We start from the raw sequence: 12,379 nt of genomic DNA, 5'->3' as shown, positions 1-12,379 counted from the left end.
TAAATGTATTTCTTTCATGTAATTAGCAAGAGTCCATGAGCTAGTGACGTATGGGATATACATTCCTACCAGGAGGGGCAAAGTTTCCCAAACCTCAAAATGCCTATAAATACACCCCTCATCACACCCACAAATCAGTTTTACAAACTTTGCCTCCCTTGGAGGTGGTGAAGTAAGTTTGTGCTAGATTCTACGTTAATATGCGCTCCGCAGCAGGTTGGAGCCCGGTTTTCCTCTCAGCGTGCAGTGAATGTCAGAGGGATGTGAAGAGAGTATTGCCTATTTGAATTCAATGATCTCCTTCTACGGGGTCTATTTCATAGGTTCTCTGTTATCGGTCGTAGAGATTCATCTCTTACCTCCCTTTTCAGATCGACGATATACTCTTATATATACCATTACCTCTACTGATTCTCGTTTCAGTACTGGTTTGGCTTTCTACTAAATGTAGATGAGTGTCCTGGGGTAAGTAAGTCTTATTTTCTGTGACACTCTAAGCTATGGTTTGGCACTTTTATATAAAGTTCTAAATATTTGTGTTTAAACATTTATTTGCCTTGATTCAGGATGTTCAATATTCCTTATTTCAGACGGTGAATTTCATTATTTGGGATAATGCATTTGAATAATCAATTTTTTTCTTACCTTAAAATTTGACTTTTTTTCCCTGTGGGCTGTTAGGCTCGCGGGGGCTGAAAATGCTTAATTTTATTGCGTCATTCTTGGCGTGGACTTTTTTGGCGCAAAAAAATTTCTTTGTTATTTCCGGTGTCATACTTGTCACCGGAAGTTGCGTCATTTTTGACGGTTTTTGTGCCAAAAGTGTCGGCGTTACCGGATGTGGCGTCATTTTTGGCGCCAAAAGCATTTAGGTGCCAAATAATGTGGGCGTCTTTTTTTTGGCGCTAAAATATATGGGCGTCATTATTGTCTCCACATTATTTAAGTCTCATTGTTTATTGCTTCTGGTTGCTAGAAGCTTGTTCACTGGCATTTTTTCCCATTCCTGAAACTGTCATTTAAGGAATTTGATCAATTTTGCTTTATATGTTGTTTTTTCTATTACATATTGCAAGATGTCCCAGATTGACCCTGAATCAGAAGATACTAATGGAAAATCGCTGCCTGATGCTGGATCTACCAAAGTTAAGTGTATTTGCTGTAAACTTGTGGTATCTGTTCCTCCAGCTGTTGTTTGTAATGAATGTCAGGACAAGTTTGTTAATGCAGATAATATTTCCTTTAGTAATGTTACATTACCTGTTGTTGTTCCATCAACATCTAATACTCAGTGTTCCTGTTAACATAAGAGATTTTGTTTCTAAATCCATTAAGAAGGCTATATCTGTTATTCCTCCTTCTAGTAAACGTAAAAGGTCTTTTAAAACTTCTCATTTTTCAGATGAATTTTTAAATGAACATCATCATTCTGATTCTGATAATGATTCCTCTGGTTCAGAGGATTCTGTTTCAGAGGTTGATGCTGATAAATCTTCATATTTGTTCAAAATGGAATTTATTCGTTCTTTACTTAAAGAAGTCTTAATTGCATTAGAAATAGAGGATTCTGGTCCTCTTGATAATAAATCTAAACGTTTAAATAAGGTTTTTAAATCTCCTGTAGTTATTCCAGAAGTTTTTCCTGTCCCTGATGCCATTTCTGAAGTAATCTCCAGGGAATGGAATCATTTGGGTAATTCATTTACTCCTTCTAAACGTTTTAAGCAATTATATCCTGTGCCATCTGACAGATTAGAGTTTTGGGACAAAATCCCTAAGGTTGATGGGGCTATCTCTACTCTTGCTAAGCGTACTACTATTCCTACGGCAGATAGTACTTCCTTTAAGGATCCTTTAGATAGGAAAATTGAATCCTTTCTAAGAAAAGCTTACTTATGTTCAGGTAATCTTCTTAGACCTGCTATATCTTTAGCGTATGTTGCTGCAGCTTCAACTTTTTGGTTAGAAGCTTTAGCGCAACAAGTAACAGATCATAATTCTCATAGCATTGTTAATCTTCTTCAACATGCTAATAATTTTATTTGTGATGCCATCTTTGATATCATTAGGGTTGATGTCAGGTATATGTCTCTAGCTATTTTAGCTAGAAGAGCTTTATGGCTTAAAACTTGGAATGCTGATATGTCTTCTAAGTCAACTTTGCTTTCCCTTTCTTTCCAGGGTAATAAATTATTTGGTTCACAGTTGGATTCTATTATTTCAACTGTTACTGGAGGGAAAGGAACTTTTTTACCACAGGATAAAAAATCTAAAGGTAAATTTAGGTCTAATAATCGTTTTCGTTCCTTTCGTCACAATAAGGAACAAAAGCCTGATCCTTCCCCTACAGGAGCAGTATCAGTTTGGAAACCATCTCCAGTCTGGAATAAATCTAAGCCTTTTAGAAAGCCAAAGCCAGCTCCCAAGTCAACATGAAGGTGCGGCCCTCATTCCAGCCCAGCTGGTAGGGGGCAGATTACGTTTTTTCAAAGAAATTTGGATCAATTCAATTCACAATCTTTGGATTCAGAACATTGTTTCAGAAGGGTACAGAATAGGCTTCAAGATAAGGCCTCCTGCAAGAAGATTTTTTCTTTCCCGTGTCCCAGTAAATCCAGTGAAGGCTCAAGCATTTCTGAAATGTGTTTCAGATCTAGAGTTGGCTGGAGTAATTATGCCAGTTCCAGTTCTGGGACAGGGGCTGGGGTTTTACTCAAATCTCTTCATTGTACCAAAGAAGGAGAATTCCTTCAGACCAGTTCTGGATTTAAAAATATTGAATCATTATGTAAGGATACCAACATTCAAAATGGTAACTATAAGGACTATTCTGCCTTTTTTTCAGCAAGGGCATTATATGTCCACAATAGATTTACAGGATGCATATCTGCATATTCCGATTCATCCAGATCACTATCAGTTTCTGAGATTCTCTTTCCTAGACAAGCATTACCAGTTTGTGGCTCTGCCGTTTGGCCTAGCAACAGCTCCAAGGATTTTTACAAAGGTTCTCGGTGCCCTTATGTCTGTAATCAGAGAACAGGGTATTGTGGTATTTCCTTATTTGGACGATATCTTGGTACTTGCTCAGTCTTTTCATTTAGCATAATCTCATACGAATCGACTTGTATTGTTTCTTCGAGATCATGGTTGGAGGATCAATTTACCGAAAAGTTCATTGATTCCTCAGACAAGGGTAACCTTTTTAGGTTTCCAGATAGATTCAGTGTCCATGACTCTGTCTCTGACAGACAAGAGACGTCTAAAATTGGTTTCAGCTTGTCGAAACCTTCAGTTTCAATCATTCCCTTCGGTAGCCTTATGCATGGAAATTCTAGGTCTTATGACTGCTGCATCGGACGCAATCCCCTTTGCTCGTTTTCACATGCGACCTCTTCAGCTTTGTATGCTGAACCAGTGGTGCAGGGATTATACAAAGATATCTCAATTGATATCTTTAAAACCGATTGTACGACACTCTCTGACGTGGTGGACAGATCACCATCGTTTAGTTCAGGGGGCTTCTTTTGTTCTTCCAACCTGGACTGTGATTTCAACAGATGCAAGTCTGACAGGTTGGGGAGCTGTTTGGGGGTCTCTGACAGCACAAGGGGTTTGGGAATCTCGGGAGGTGAGATTACCAATCAATATTTTGGAACTCCGTGCAATTTTCAGAGCTCTTCAGTCATGGCCTCTTCTAAAGAGAGAGTCGTTCATTTGTTTTCAGACGGACAATGTCACAACTGTGGCATATGTCAATCATCAAGGAGGGACTCACAGTCCTCTGGCTATGAAAGAAGTATCTCGAATACTGGTATGGGCGGAATCCAGCTCCTGTCTAATTTCTGCGGTTCATATCCCAGGTATACAGGGAGTGCAGAATTATTAGGCAAGTTGTATTTTTGAGGATTAATTTTATTATTGAACAACAACCATGTTCTCAATGAACCCAAAAAACTCATTAATATCAAAGCTGAATAGTTTTGGAAGTAGTTTTTAGTTTGTTTTTAGTTATAGCTATTTTAGGGGGATATCTGTGTGTGCAGGTGACTATTACTGTGCATAATTATTAGGCAACTTAACAAAAAACAAATATATACCCATTTCAATTATTTATTTTTACCAGTGAAACCAATATAACATCTCAACATTCACAAATATACATTTCTGACATTCAAAAACAAAACAAAAACAAATCAGTGACCAATATAGCCACCTTTCTTTGCAAGGACACTCAAAAGCCTGCCATCCATGGATTCTGTCAGTGTTTTGATCTGTTCACCATCAACATTGCGTGCAGCAGCAACCACAGCCTCCCAGACACTGTTCAGAGAGGTGTACTGTTTTCCCTCCTTGTAAATCTCACATTTGATGATGGACCACAGGTTCTCAATGGGGTTCAAATCAGGTGAACAAGGAGGCCATGTCATTAGATTTTCTTCTTTTATACCCTTTCTTGCCAGCCACGCTGTGGAGTACTTGGACGCGTGTGATGGAGCATTGTCCTGCATGAAAATCATGTTTTTCTTGAAGGATGCAGACTTCTTCCTGTACCACTGCTTGAAGAAGGTGTCTTCCAGAAACTGGCAGTAGGACTGGGAGTTGAGCTTGACTCCATCCTCAACCCGAAAAGGCCCCACAAGCTCATCTTTGATGATACCAGCCCAAACCAGTACTCCACCTCCACCTTGCTGGCGTCCGAGTCGGACTGGAGCTCTCTGCCCTTTACCAATCCAGCCACGGGCCCATCCATCTGGCCCATCAAGACTCACTCTCATTTCATCAGTCCATAAAACCTTAGAAAAATCAGTCTTGAGATATTTCTTGGCCCAGTCTTGACGTTTCAGCTTGTGTGTCTTGTTCAGTGGTGGTCGTCTTTCAGCCTTTCTTACCTTGGCCATGTCTCTGAGTATTGCACACCTTGTGCTTTTGGGTACTCCAGTGATGTTGCAGCTCTGAAATATGGCCAAAATGGTGGCAAGTGGCATCTTGGCAGCTGCACGCTTGACTTTTCCAGTTCATGGGCAGTTATTTTACGCCTTGGTTTTTCCACATGCTTCTTGCGACCCTGTTGACTATTTTGAATGAAACGCTTGATTGTTCGATGATCACGCTTCAGAAGCTTTGCAATTGTAAGAGTGCTGCATCCCTCTGCAAGATATCTCACTATTTTTGACTTTTCTGAGCCTGTCAAGTCCTTCTTTTGACCCATTTTGCCAAAGGAAAGGAAGTTGCCTAATAATTATGCACACCTGATATAGGGTGTTGATGTCATTAGACCACACCCCTTCTCATTACAGAGATGCATATCACCTAATATGCTTAATTGGTAGTAGGCTTTTGAGCCTATACAGCTTGGAGTAAGACAACATGCATAAAGAGGATGATGTGGTCAAAATACTCATTTGCCTAATAATTCTGCACTCCCTGTAGACAATTGGGATGCGGATTATCTCAGTCGCCAAACGTTACATCCGGGCGAATGGTCTCTTCACCCAGAGGTATTTCTTCAGATTGTTCAAATGTGGGGACTTTCAGAAATAGATCTGATGGCTTCTCATCTAAACAAGAAGCTTCCCAGGTATCTGTCCAGATCCAGGGATCCTCAGGTGGAAGCAGTGGATGCATTGTCACTTCCTTGGAAGTATCATCCTGCCTATATCTTTCCGCCTCTAGTTCTTCTTCCAAGAGTAATTTCCAAGATTCTGAAGGAATGCTCGTTTGTTCTGCTGGTGGCTCCAGCATGGCCTCACAGGTTTTGGTATGCGGATCTTGTCGGGATGGCCACTTGCCAACCGTGGACTCTTCCGTTAAGACCAGACCTTCTGTCGCAAGGTCCTTTTTTCCATCAGGATCTCAAATCCTTAAATTTGAAGGTATGGAGATTGAACGCTTGATTCTCAGTCAAAGAGGTTTCTCTGACTCTGTGATTAATACTATGTTACAGGCTCGTAAATCTGTATCTAGGAAGATATATTATCGAGTCTGGAAGATTTACATTTCTTGGTGTCTTTCTCATCATTTTTCCTGGCATTCTTTTAGAATTCCGAGAATTTTACAGTTTCTTCAGGATGGTTTGGATAAAGGTTTGTCTGCAAGTTCCTTGAAAGGACAAATCTCTGCTCTTTCTGTTCTTTTTCACAGAATGATTGCTAATCTTCCTGATGTTCATTGTTTTGTACAAGCTTTGGTTCGTATAAAACCTGTTATTAAGTCAATTTCTCCTCCTTGGAGTTTGAATTTGGTTCTGGGGGCTCTTCAAGCTCCTCCGTTTGAACCTATGCATTCACTGGACATTAAATTACTTTCTTGGAAAGTTTTGTTTCTTTTGGCAATCTTTTCTGCTAGAAGAGTTTCTGAATTATCTGCTCTTTCTTGTGAGTCTCCTTTTCTGATTTTTCATCAGGATAAGGCGGTGTTGCGAACTTCTTTTGAATTTTTACCTAAGGTTGTGAATTCTAACAACATTAGTAGAGAAATTGTGGTTCCTTCATTGTGTCCTAATCCTAAGAATTCTAAGGAGAGATCATTGCATTCTTTGGATGTAGTTAGAGCTTTGAAATATTATGTTGAAGCTACTAAGAATTTCCGAAAGACTTCTAGTCTATTTGTTATCTTTTCCGGTTCTAGGAAAGGTCAGAAGGCCTCTGCCATGTCTTTCGCGTCTTGGTTGAAATCTTTAATTCATTATGCTTATGTCGAGTCGGGTAAGTCCCCGCCTCAAAGGATTACAGCTCATTCTACTAGGTCAGTTTCTACTTCCTGGGCGTTTAGGAATGAAGCTTCGCTTGATCAGATTTGCAAAGCAGCAACTTGGTCTTCTTTGCACACTTTTACTAAATTCTACCATTTTGATGTGTTTTCTTCTTCTGAAGCAGTTTTTGGTAGAAAAGTTCTTCAGGCAGCTGTTTCAGTTTGATTCTTCTGCTTATAATTTCAGTTTTTTTCATTCTAAGATATAAACTTTATTTTGGGTGTGGATTATTTTCAGCGAAATTGGCTGTCTTTATTTTATCCCTCCCTCTCTAGTGACTCTTGCGTGGAAGATCCACATCTTGGGTATTCATTATCCCATACGTCACTAGCTCATGGACTCTTGCTAATTACATGAAAGAAAACATAATTTAAGAACTTACCTGATAAATTCATTTCTTTCATATTAGCAAGAGTCCATGAGGCCCACCCTTTTTGTGGTGGTTATGATTTTTTTGTATAAAGCACAATTATTCCAATTCCTTATTTTTTATGATTTCGCACTTTTGTTTTATCACCCCACTTCTTGGCTATGCGTTAAACTGATTTGTGGGTGTGGTGAGGGGTGTATTTATAAGCATTTTGAGGTTTGGGAAACTTTGCCTCTCCTGGTAGGAATGTATATCCCATACGTCACTAGCTCATGGACTCTTGCTAATATGAAAGAAATGAATTTATCAGGTAAGTTCTTACATAAATTATGTTTTCTTTCCGGATATGGTGAGTCCACGGCCCCGCCCTTTATTTTAAGACCGTTATTTTTTTTACTAAACTTCAGGCACCTCTACACCTTTGTGTTACTCCTTTTTCTCCTTTACTCTTCGGTAGAATGACTGGGGTTTGTAGGAAGGGAAGTGATACTTAGCAGTTTGACTGGTACTCTTTGCCTCCTCCTGCTGGCCAGGAGTGATATTCCCAACAGTAATTGATGAAGCCGTGGACTTACCATATCCGGAAATAAATACATTTATCAGGTAGGCATACATTTTCTTTTGAGATCCATGAGGGATGAAGGTATAACCTCCTAGTTCTTGATCAGTATTGTCTTTGAAATTATGGGATACTTTGATGGCTTCTCCATAACTTAAAAAAAAAAGTAAAAAGAAATAAAAGTGGACTTGAGATACACATCTGTACAGTTCATAAACCTGTAGCAGTATGCTTGCATTATGCATGTGTTTGCAGCAATGCTCATAAAAAAGTTATCTTATGCTGCTCCATAAATAATATTTAAATATCATTTATAGGCACCTCTCATTTTTTGTCATTTTAAATTATTACATTTTTCATGCTGGCTAAGAATTTGTTTTTTTTTTACCTAATCGTCTCTAAGCAACAAAGGTAACTTTTTTCTTTTCTTTCATGTGATGCCTTTTCTTGTTTCTTATAAACCTTCAGAGCTAGGTGTAATTTTTTAGGATGGTAATCTCTTCTGCCTTTGAAAGGGTATGATTTAACATATTAATTAAATTAGTAATATATACTCTAGATAAAGATCGGCTAAAATCTACAAAAAAGGCAATACACAGCATCACCCTTCTGTGGTTTTATAAAAGTTTCACTCTTTCTGGAATGCCCAGCTGTACCTACTTGTAGTACGTTCAGTGTCTGTTTTCCGTGATGAGACGGGAGAGGACAAAGCACTGCTTAGTAAACTTCAAGGGGCATAAAGTGAAAATCTTCATGATTCAGACAGGGCATACTGTTTTAAGAAAATTTACAGTTTATTTTTATTTTCAAATTGGCTTTGTTCTTTTGGTGTCCTTTAACCTCTTTGCAGAATGAAGCATATAGTTGTATGCAAACAATAGTGCAATATAATAAAATGCTTGAATGATTTAGATTATTTTCATCATTTTCTTATATGCATTTACCTTTAATATTCATTTTTTTATTCACAAAATAAACTTTTGTAATATTTTGAACCAACTCTTTTAAATGCATGACTGGAAATATGTTTAGTGTCCTTTAGCGTGTGACATTTGCAAATTCCCTCTCCCTAAGTGAAGCAGATGAAGTAATTCACCTGATGTAATGAATGATTCGCTTCTTAATAAAACTTGATTTGAAAATGATATTTTTCTTTAAGTCCTGACATCTGTTTTTCCAGCTTATGAAAGGGACAATCATCAAGATGAAGCAGAAGAGTTAGACCCTGCTAATAATGCAAATGAGGAGCAAGCTATGGATCAGCAAGCCGAAAGCAAAGAGCAGGAAGAGGTACGTATGACATATTGAGAGAAATTGCAGCTAGCAGTTTATAATGACAATGACCAAACTATTGTAATGAAAAGCTCTTCATTATAACATACTGTGAATCCAGCAGATGGATTTTGTCACTTCATCTTCCATAAAGTACTATGCAGTTGAATAATTCTTGTCAAACTCGCATTTAATTGCAATTATTGATTAGTTTTCATAAAGTTTACACTCCTGTAAAATACCGCATTTAGTTTTTATAAATATTTCAGCAATTCATAATGGTGTATTTCATTAAAGGTTATGAGTTACGTAGCAGTTGTGTTATATTATAACTAGTGTTAAAGCCTGTGTACACGGGCAAAAATGCCCCCTCCAAGATCCTTTCCCTAGCCTTTATCCCCCCCCCCCTCCACTCTAGGATCCACATGTGCCTCCTTCCACCTCCCTGACGCTCTTAGCATACATTGTTTCTCTACTATAATGGGTCCCACCTGTTCCCGCTCCCTCCAGCGAGGGGCCACCACCCTCCTAACCCTCCCACGCCACCAACGCTCGGCACCACCAATGCCCGATGCAGAGAGGGACAAAGATTATCCCTCTCTGCTTCAGTACCTCTGCAAGACTATTTCTGCAATGCCCCAATCGTGGGGTATGCATAAGTAGAGTGATCTTGCTACTTTTAGCAAGATTGCATCAGAGAGAGGCCAGGTCCTTAAGGGCCTAATAACCAGCGCTGTCCTCGCGATTGTCTCGTACAGTCTCTACTGCGCATAGGCGCTGGACGTTAGGTTTGTCTCGAGCAGTCTCTCTACTGCGCATGACTTCGTTGGACAAACATACTTGGCCACTTATTATATAGGATGATGGTCTATATTATCAGTTAGTGCCTTGATACTAACACTTGTGACTTCTAGTTTATTTGTATTGTATCTGTTTTAATAACATGCATATTACAGAAGGTCAAGCAGCAAACAGTGTTGTATCCACATACTGATTCAGAGTGGCCAAGCATACATTATTGTCATAAAAAAATATTTAATATTGTGTACATCTGATATATAATCTTGTTACAAAACACATACTCATTTTAGATTGTGTTTGGCTGCTTATTCGGCAGCGTGGGAGTGGGCTAATCAATATAAAGGAGGACATATTCCAGTGCTGGTCATGGTGTGGTTATGAGTGAGGTTTTGGCATTCTGGGCAGGGGTTGTGCAATCTCAGGCTTCATTGAGGGAAATCGGGGCATAATTAGCAGAAGGAGGGACAGCAGGATGCGACTCCCAAATCGGGACCAAACTGGAATTGATTAGAAGCTATGTAGAAAGGACGGAGACCTCCCAGACATCAAATACATTTTGATCCTATATATTAGTAAAATTCCTGAGTACTGATTTATTAGCAGACACACAAACCTATTCCACAGTTAGGGTTTGCCAGGTATCCAGTATTCAACCGGCCATTCCAGTATTTTAGCAAGCTGTCCAGTAAAATCTTCACAAAAATACTGGACACTTAAATGTATATTTTTATTTAAAGTCCCTGCGTGTTAGCTAAATATAAAAAAAAAGTCTACTATGTTTAAATACATTATAAAAATAGAGCAGAAAGAAGCGAGGGCCACCCAGGGAAGCAAGGGGTTAAATTACTTCTATTTACATATGTTACTATCAGCCAAAGAAGTATGTTAGTGGCAGCCAAGTTGTAAAATCACTGTTCAGTTAGGAAAAATATTCAACATGGGATCAAGATTGGGGGCTAATGTACAGATTTTAAAGGGGATTATGTGACACCACCTACCATTGTACACAGTCACTGACACATTGTCAAGTATTTTTGTGGAGAAAGTAAAGCAAAGGAAATGTACCAGGATTTAAGTCTGCTAATATACCAGCACATCCAAACGGAGTGTTAAAAAGATACCATTGAAACACACAAATAAAGGGAGTCCCTTATAAATAAGTGTTAATGGGATATTTGAAGTATCCTACTGATCTTACCTGCTCTTCTGTTGCATTAAAGGACCATTAAACTTGACATTTCAACAACGCATAACGTGTTTCTTTATTGCAACTGAAACATTATTGCAATATACATACATTATTTATTTGCAGCCTTTTCCTGTAAAATACATCTAAAAATGGTATTTGTTTCACTTTCTCTCAGGCAATTTATATAAGCTTTTATTTCCTTTTTCCTCCCTCCCTAAGTTTCTGTGGTGTCACATGCTTTTAAATGGTAGGTTATCAGTTTTGCATCAACAATCATGATAAGCAAATCATTCTTTGCAAAAGTAATTAAGTTGAATCATTGCTAAACTTACTTAAGAGAATACAAGAGTCAGGCTACCCTAATCTGCAAATGTGCAAACAGCATTTGTGCTATAATTGAATATTAGTTTGTGATTGGTTAGCAGGGGTTCTTTTTTTCTGGGGGACAGGGAAATCAGGGGGAAAATATACATAAAACAATATACTCATTTGACAAAATAAAGCTGCAGTTTTCATTGCAAAATTATTCTTATATATGAAGGTTTATAATCACGTAGTTGACAATTTGTGTCTGGTGTCCCTTTAACTAACATGCTTTAAATTGTATTAAATAATAATATACAATAGTTAAAGGGACAGTCTAGGCCAAAATAAACGTTCATGATTCAGATAGGCATGTAATTTAAAAAAAAATTCCAATTTACTTTTATCACCAATTTTGCTTTGTTCTCTTGGTATTCTTAGTTGAAAGCTTAACCTAGGAGGTTCATATGCTAATTTCTTAGACCTTGAAGCCCACCTCTTTCAGATTGCATTTTAACAGTTTTTCACCCCTAGAGGGTGTTAGTTCACATATTTCATATAGATAACACTGTACTCATGCACGTGAAGTAATCTGGGAGCAGGCACTGATTGGCTAGACTGCAAGTCTGTCAAAAGAACTGAAAAAAGGGGCAGTTTGCAGAGGCTTAGATACAAGATAATCACAGAGGTTAAAAGTATATTATTATAACTGTGTTGGTTATGCAAAACTGGGAAATGGGTAATAAAGGGATTATCTATCTTTTAAAACAATAAAAATTCTGGTGTAGACTGTCCCTTTAATTTTGCTGGAATTTCCTTTCTTTACTCCCATTATTGGTTTGCACATACCCATAGCCTGCATGCCTCCCTGACTTGTAGGTCACATTTATAAGTCTGTATCAACCTGTAGATTGTATTCCTTCTTATTTATATGTTTGCATAATAACATCTCATACATAACCTGCAGTTATCTATATCTTGCCAGTTACCACTTTACTACAGTCATTACATTATCTATTCAAAAGTAAAAAAAATTTAAACAACTTTACAATTTACTTGTACTTTGTTCTCTTGGTATTCTTTGTTGTAAATCATACCTAGGTAGCTTCAGGAGCAGTAATGTACTGCTGG

At 38.2% G+C, this 12,379-nt stretch overlaps 1 protein-coding gene across 2 annotated transcripts in view; it reads left to right on the top strand.

The window, feature by feature from the left end:
* GOLIM4 (golgi integral membrane protein 4) overlaps window positions 1-12,379 on the top strand; it is a 353,609-nt gene that overhangs the window by 264,446 nt on the left and 76,784 nt on the right. For both annotated transcript variants that reach the window (XM_053710118.1, XM_053710117.1), the window contains exon 12: window positions 8,864-8,973. In XM_053710118.1, the coding sequence (XP_053566093.1) occupies window positions 8,864-8,973 (110 nt within the window). The remainder of the gene's footprint in view (window positions 1-8,863; window positions 8,974-12,379) is intronic.

The sequence above is a fragment of the Bombina bombina genome, chromosome 4 (assembly GCF_027579735.1).
Source record: "Bombina bombina isolate aBomBom1 chromosome 4, aBomBom1.pri, whole genome shotgun sequence".
NCBI classification, from domain to species: Eukaryota; Metazoa; Chordata; class Amphibia; order Anura; family Bombinatoridae; genus Bombina; species Bombina bombina.
The sequence above is the reverse complement of the archived record's forward strand: the minus strand, read 5'-3'. Positions and strand labels throughout refer to the sequence as shown.